The sequence below is a fragment of the Rhododendron vialii genome, chromosome 2a (genome assembly GCF_030253575.1).
Source record: "Rhododendron vialii isolate Sample 1 chromosome 2a, ASM3025357v1".
Lineage (NCBI taxonomy): Eukaryota > Viridiplantae > Streptophyta > Magnoliopsida > Ericales > Ericaceae > Rhododendron > Rhododendron vialii.
In genome coordinates this window covers 11,846,194-11,854,196 of record NC_080558.1, presented here as the reverse complement: position 1 = coordinate 11,854,196, position 8,003 = coordinate 11,846,194, and the positions used below count along the sequence as shown (strand labels likewise).

General features: G+C 42.1%; 1 protein-coding gene across 1 annotated transcript; it reads left to right on the top strand.

Moving 5' to 3' along the window:
- The first annotated feature begins 1,927 nt into the window (after positions 1-1,927).
- On the top strand, positions 1,928-6,822 carry LOC131317133 (G-type lectin S-receptor-like serine/threonine-protein kinase At5g35370). The gene is made up of 3 exons (XM_058346702.1): positions 1,928-1,992; positions 2,364-2,609; positions 4,213-6,822. Exons 1-3 carry the CDS (start codon positions 1,928-1,930, stop codon positions 6,302-6,304), a joined length of 2,403 nt encoding a protein of 800 aa, XP_058202685.1. The 3' UTR covers positions 6,305-6,822.
- The last annotated feature ends 1,181 nt before the right edge of the window (positions 6,823-8,003 follow it).

Sequence of the window (8,003 nt, the reverse complement as noted above, 5' to 3'; positions counted from 1 at the left end):
TCAGATCAGGTGGAGCAGTCAGAGCAGGTGGAGCTAGAGGTTCCTGTAGTTCAAGTTCCTACCATTTCGCCACCACAGGAGCACCACAGTGATGTTTCAGATTCGAGTTCTGAGTCTGATGATGTTTCAGTTCCCGAGGCTATAGCGCCATCACAGTCTATTGCTACTAGCTGTCCGAGGAGGGAGATTCGAAAACCTGCCCGATATGATGGTATGGTTGCATACGCCCTTCCGGTTATCACAGGTGTTCCGAATACGTATAGGGAGGCCGTTTCAGGTTCTGACAGTTCTCAATGGAAGCAGGCTATGAATGAGGAGATGAGTTCTCTTCACAAGAATAAGACTTGGGAGCTGGTACCACTTCCCAAAGGGAATAAAGCAATAGGATGCAAATGGGTCTATGCCAACAAAGAGGACAGTTCGGTCAAGGGTGGTGTTAGACATAAGGCCAGATTGGTGGCAAAGGGTTATGCTCAGCGCGAAGGGATTGACTACAATGAGGTCTTCTCTCCAGTGGTGAAGCATGCATCGATTCGCATTCTATTATCTTTGGTTGCGCAGTACGACCTCGAGTTACAGCAACTCGATGTTAAGACTGCATTTTTGCATGGCGACTTGGACGAAGAGATCTATATGTCACAACCAGATGGTTTCAAGGTCTCTGGAAAGGAAAATTGGGCTTGCCGTCTTCGCAAGTCACTATATGGCCTAAAGCAGTCGCCACGACAATGGTACAAGAGATTTGATCAGTTTATGGCTACGCAGAGGTATACTCGCAGCAGTTTTGACCATTGTGTTTACTTTCGTAAACTTCGGGATGGTTCCTTTATCTATTTGCTCTTATATGTTGATGATATGCTAATTGCATCTAAGAGCAAGGTGGAGATTTCTCGGTTGAAGGCACAACTGAGTTCAGAATTCGAAATGAAAGACCTTGGAGAAGCAAAGAAGGTCATTGGGATGGAGATTCAGCGCAACAGGAAGCAGGGCACAGTTTGCTTATCGCAGACTCAGTATCTGAAGACTGTACTCCAACGGTTTGGCATAGATGGCAAAGCTAAACCCGTTAGTACACCGTTAGCCCCGCACTTTAAGCTCAGCGCTTCGATGTCACCTCGTACTGATGCGGAACGAAAACAGATGGCCCAAGTTCCGTATGCCAACGCTGTGGGATCCTTGATGTATGCAATGGTATGTACCAGACCCGATATTTCACACGCTGTCAGTATGGTTAGCAGATATATGCATGATCCAGGAAAGGGTCATTGGCAGGCCGTGAAATGGATTCTCAGATACATTCAGGGAACAGTTAATGTTGGCCTAAAATTTGGGAGAGATCAGAAATTTGGTGATCAGCTTGCAGTTGGTTATGTAGATTCAAATTACGCTGGTGATCTGGATAAGAGGCGGTCAACTACTGGTTATGTTTTCACTATGGCAGGAGGACCAGTTAGTTGGCGTTCGACTTTACAGTCCACGGTTGCACTATCTACTACGGAGGCTGAATATATGGCGGTGACTGAGGCCATAAAAGAAGCCATCTGGTTGCAGGGTTTGATTGGTGATTTGGGTGCCAAACAGGAGCACATCAATGTCTATTGCGATAGTCAGAGTGCCATTCATTTGGCAAAGAATCAGGTGCACCATACCAGGACAAAGCATATAGATGTCCGTTTTCACTTTGTTCGGGAAATTCTAGAAGAAGGGGACATATTGCTTGAAAAGATTGCCACTGCAGACAACCCAGCTGATATGTTGACAAAGGTTGTTACTGGGATCAAGTTCAATCATTGTTTGGACTTGATCAACATCTCTCCGGTTCAGAGCGCCTAAGGGCGCATTGGGGGCAGCATCGGATCTTGGAGAATTGTCGCCAAGGTGGAGATTGTTGACTTTTGAGGCCATGTTTTGGCTCCATCCTATACAAATGCAGATTTGCATTTACTCAGAAGATTTGGCGTGGGTTGCATTGAATGCAATTCATTCTCCCATGTGGGTGATTGAAGTCAAAGATTGGCAGCCTATGAAGATTTCTCAAGCCACGCTCAAATCAGGAAAAATCTCAGGCGTGGATTTGCATTGATCCTCGCATGGCCATGAACAGTGAAGTTTGCACAGCCTATAAAATTCGAGCTTTGCTCCATGTTTTTGTATCTCTCTTGAGTGAGAGACCAGAGAGTGGGAAATCAGAAACGTATCTGATTTTGTATCAGTTTGAGAGAGTGTGAGTTTGAGTGATTTGTAATCCTCCTCCTCCTAAATATAATCTGGCTGCCCCCCGTGGACGTACCCGATTTTGGGGAACCACGTAAATCTTTGTCTCTGTGTTTGTGTGTGTGTTTGTGTTCTGGTTTGATCCTTAGTTTCCGCAACATCCTCTGGTCCGCCTACCGCAGTTCCCCCTCCGACGCCAACATCCGCTTCTCCCCCACCGGTATTCACGTCCAAGACGGCGACGGGAAGTTCGTGTGGTCCACGCCGCCGTTGAGGTCTCCGGTTGACCTGTTTGAGCTACAGGACTCTGGTAATCTAGTTTTGCGCGACCAGTTTGATCGCTCGTTGTGGGAAAGTTTTGATTACCCCACCGACACTATTGTTTTTGGACAACGGTATTGCTACAACTTTTAAAAGTTTCCTAAATTTTCACTCTTTTTGTTGTTTTTTCGGAAATGCTATGGTCACGCATCTCGGTCACTTTCCAAACACTCCCCTCTTACTGAGGAGTGACCGTAGCATTATTGTATTTTTTTTCTTTTTCCCTTCTAAGAGTAATGTTCTTAAGATCACCCCTGTTATGTTCCAATCCATGACATCATCTTTCATTATGTTTACATCCTATGTATAAACAAAAATTCTAGCAACACAATTTTAAAATACAACTGTGTCTGAAATCGAAACTGTTGGATACATGTGAGTCAATGTACATCCAACGGTTTTGGATACAACTGTGTCCGGAGTTTTGTTTTAAAGTTGTGCACATAGCATTGCTCTCTTCTATAAATGTCTAATTCACCCATTTTACCCTAATAAAGTTGAATGCAACCACATTTCCATTGCCAAGTCCGCCTCTAATTTTTGTCATTCATGCCGAAATTTAAAGCCAACGGGATATTTGATTCAAGAAATAAAATTGAATATTTGATTTACGGCCAATTTTTTTTGTTTATTATGATAAATTTCAAAAATAATAAGTTTAAAAAACATGATAAATTTCGAAATTGCATTTGCAACAGTGTACCCATTGTGATGAATTATGAAAATGGCAAATTTGGAAACCAATACTAAATTGATTTAGTTTTACTCTCACTTCAAATCTTTAATCTAACAACGCTAGTATGTACTCTCCGCAGTTAAAAAATCGTCACCACAACCACACAATATAAGTTATTGTCTAGCTCCCAACCACCTAAGAAAAATGAATGACCCTATTGGAAAGTTCATCGCAACATAAATAGTTTGGAGTACCACGCAGGCTACGCCACGTGGTACTCTAGGAACGTTGAATAATTACTCGTAGGAGTGAAACTATTTGGACTGTGTGTCTGGATATTTGTGTTAAAACTATTTTTCTATTTGCAAGGTTGTTTAGTATGAGAAGTTAAGGCCAATAGGGGCCTATGGAAAAGAGTTATCTAGAATTGGACTTAGAGTTGATAAACGAACCAAACAGTCAATTGTTAGTCTAGTTTAAAATTTCTCACAAGTTTGTTTATTAGTGGAAACGATTCCGAACGAGCTTTTAATGAGTAACATAAACCAAGCTCAAGTAACCCATAGATTTCAGTAGTATTTAATTGAAGATTGATTTGAATAAGTGAAACATGTCTTCGAGTTTGGTTGGTGATTTTATAGAGCCAAACTGATCTTGAACGACCTTTCAATGAGCTGAAAACAAGTCCAACCGAGTAGTTTGGTACATTTAACAGCACTAATCAGACTACTACAAAACATTTAAGTATTCCGACCCCGATTTGACACCCTTGTCTCCCATCGATTGTGCAAGGTGAAGATAACTAGGAGTTGTACTTGGCCTTTGAAACATGCAACATAACCTTAGAACAGCGAACCGTCGTGCTTCTTGTTACTCTCATACCTAACTTTCTTAACATCAGTTCACCATAACTTGTATTACTTGTGTTCATGATGTTACTTATTCATGCCAATTTTAATAGTTTGAGGTTTTATGATTATTGTTTGATTTATGCCAAACAGGTTACCAGTTGGACAATCGCTGGTCAGTGCTATATCCGAGGTAAACTTGTCGATGGGTGATTACCAGTTCACCCTCACCGGCGATGGTGGCAGCGACGTGGTGATGACTTGGAAGGGGCTGACTTATTGGAAGTTATCAATGGACACAAGGACTCATAAGCTTTCGAACCTTCCAGCTTCGTACATGGTAATGAACGAAACTGGTCTGTTTCTAGTTGGGGGAAACAGCTCGGTAGTTGTGGTCCAATTGGCTTTGGGTGTGTCCAAGTTTCGTATTGCTAAGTTGGAATACAATGGCAGGTTTAGTATTAAAAACTACGATAGCTCAAAGTGGGTAGAGGAATTCAGTGGTCCAGTTGATGACTGTCGAATTCCATACATTTGCGGCAAAATTGGAGTCTGTTATGCCATGCCCGTGCCCGCACAATGCTCATGTCCTCCAGGGTTTCATGTTAATAACGACACAAATGATGGTTGTTCGACCGTCTATGATTCTTACTCTTTGCCATCAGCTTGTAATGCTAGTGGAAATGATGATTTAAAAGTACCAACTTCTTATATGAAACTGGGAGATGGTATGGACTATTCCTTAAATGATTTTAGTGAGCCTCGTGTGCGTGGTGTCAACTTATCCGGTTGTGAGCATCTTTGTTCAATGAATTGTTCCTGTTTGGGATTGTTCCACGATAATTCTTCCGGTTCCTGTTATTTGCTTGAAAACCTTTTGGGCTCAATTATTGCAAATTCTACAACAGATCGGATGGGTTACATAAAGGCTCTACACGTATCCACTTTTGCAGGCCCATATGGTAAAAATGATAGTAGAAGAAACCAACTTTTCCCCATTGCAGGTTTGGTACTGTTACCTTCATTTGTGTTCTTGTTAATCACATTAGTAGTGGTTGGAATTGTTTGTTCCAGAAAATGGAAGTCTAGAAACTCATCGATAGAGCTTGAGATAGACGGTATCCCAGGCTTGCCGGTGAGGTTTGGTTACAAAGAGCTTGTGGTTGCAACAGAGAATTTCAGGACAAAAATTGGTTCCGGAGGATTTGGGACTGTATACAAAGGCATGCTACCAGATGAATCTGTTGTTGCAGTGAAGAAGATTACTAGTTTGGGCGTTGAGGGAAAGAGAGAATTCTGCACTGAGATTGCTATAATTGGGAACATACGCCATGTCAATTTGGTTAGGCTAAAGGGCTTCTGTGCACGAGGGAGGCAACGGTTTCTGGTTTACGAATACATGAACCGGGGTTCGTTGGATCGGGTGCTCTTTGGGAATGGATATGTTCTGGAATGGGAAGAGAGATTTAAGATTGCAATCGGTACAGCACGGGGTCTTGCATACTTGCATAGTTCTTGCGAGCAGAAGATCATCCATTGTGATGTGAAGCCAGAAAACATTCTGCTTGATGATAATCTACAAGTGAAAATATCAGATTTTGGGATTTCAAAACTGCTAAGCCGTGAGCAATCTGGTTTGTTTACAACCATGAGAGGAACCCGAGGCTATGTCGCACCAGACTGGTTGAGTAACTCTCCAATAACTGATAAGTCTGATGTATACAGTTATGGAATGGTGTTACTAGAAATAGTGAGGGGAAGAAAGAACTGGTCACTCCAAATACATAACGGGGATACAGAAAATGACCAATCATCATCTCCGTCAGGGTTGGAGCATTCAATTTTCTTCCCACTATTTGCTTTGGAAATGCACAAGCAAAGGCGGTACTTGGAGCTTGTGGATCCGAGACTTGAGGGACGGGTCACAAGCGAGGCGGAGGTTGAAAAACTCATTCGTGTGGCTTTATGTTGTGTGCACCAAGACCCAGCGTTGAGGCCGAGCATGGCTAATGTGGTTGGCATGTTGGAAGGCGGATATCCAGTGGGTGTGCCGCGGGTTGAGTCCCTCAGCTTTCTGCCATTTTTTGACCAGAGAAGGACGGAGGTTCCAAGAATCGAAGCGCACAATGAGCAGAATGGGTTGGTGCTGGTTCCACAAGCAAATGCTAATTCTAATAGCAGGTCCAGGGGCTCACACAACACGTTTTCCTACATGTCGTCACAACAAGTCTCAGGTCCTAGGTAGTCCTTAATTGATGCATGCTGGTGTAAAACGATAGCTAATTGGAGCCCTTCTATTTCTTTAAATCTGATGCAGATCGATGCCATAGAAGAAGAGTACTTTAGGCATTTCAAGCCTAGAGTGGCAAAGCTGTAATTATGAAATTGTGGAGTTAGGCATTGGGCCCATCCATGTTCGATCCAAAACAACCGAACGGTCAAGACCCATGGCTTCGCCGTGGCCTTTGGTTTTTGCCGTTTAATGAAAGATTTGACTTGCCAATTACTCGGGGAAGGAAAATCTGAATTAAGCTGTTCTTTTTGGAAATTAAAAGTCTTAAGATTTTTCCCATTTTCTGATTTTGCTATAATTCCAATTTTTTCGTTTTTGGTAATTTTCGTTAATTAATTGATTTGGCTTCCTTTTTGTACAAATCAATTACGTTAGGGTTTTCTGCCTATATAATAAGTTGTAAGCCTTTGGGCTAAAGGAGTTATTGCTTATTATTAAATGAAAAAGAGTCTTGAGAGCGTTTTTCAAAATTTGTTCTGTTTGTGATTATATTTGTTGCACGATTATTCCGTAGTTCATATGACACCCTGTATAAAAATCAATGCTTGAATCGTGTTCTCTTCAGCAGAAAAGCTAGTTTGAAGTTACAGCCATTTCCAAGATCTGTTTTCTGGTAATTTCATGAAAAATCTTGATGCTACCTCACCCGTTTTATTGACTACACCAATTTAAGTTTCTTGCAATTTGTATTGTCAATTAAAATGAACCGAGGAAAAGTAATTTTTGCTTCATTCACATCTAGCTGATCACTAATCACTTGCTTTACAAAAAAAGAAAACCAAAGAGGAGTAAGACAAACGACGTCGTTTCAGTGGGGGTACGCTGGCTTAGATTTGGATCCTCACCCTTCTCGTCTCGTGCTCAACTCGAACAGTCTTCGGGCAACGTGGGCAGGGTAGTTGTATTTACTTTTCGATATGGATATTCTTCCGGAATTTGGTTTCTCTGTCACTCTCGGTGCGTAGAAGAAATTGTGGTAACAATCTTTGAGAGAGTGAGATTCCAGCGCCAATATTTCACATCCAATGAAATCTTGAATTACAGCAAGCAACCATACATCCGCCTATTTAGACAAGCCACACTCCAGCCGATGTTCTGTTGTTTCCATAAACTGTATTCTCTGTCAATCCCGGTCCGGATAAAAAGACTGGTAACGGGTATAGGAAAGCAGCTGGAGATAGTATCGAAACCATAATGGGCCGTTTGTGCTAGGAGCCCGAGACTGAAGCTTTGATACTCGTTCTTACGTAGCCTTTTTAATAGCTATGGCTTATCGATCCGATAATGGAGAAGACGAAATAACACAAGAACGAACATTGAAAATGGAGCACCTTAACAATGCATCTTCGTAGACCATACTTTCGTGGTTTTGGATTATCGGCCTTCCACCGGCCCTTTTTACACAGGAACTCCGGTGGTGGATCACTTATGGAAAAATTATTGGGTGGTCTTGGGGTACCGTCATTTTTCACCACAAATTTCTGTGAAACCCAAAACTAAGTATGCAACCCCACAAATATGTGCGGTTGAGAAGGGTGTTGGGGCACTACGTGATAATATCCCGAGACCACTGAATTCACATGGTTTTCCAAGACCACTGAATAATTACTCATCACTTATGATGGGTTCCATGCATATATGAAGTTTTCCT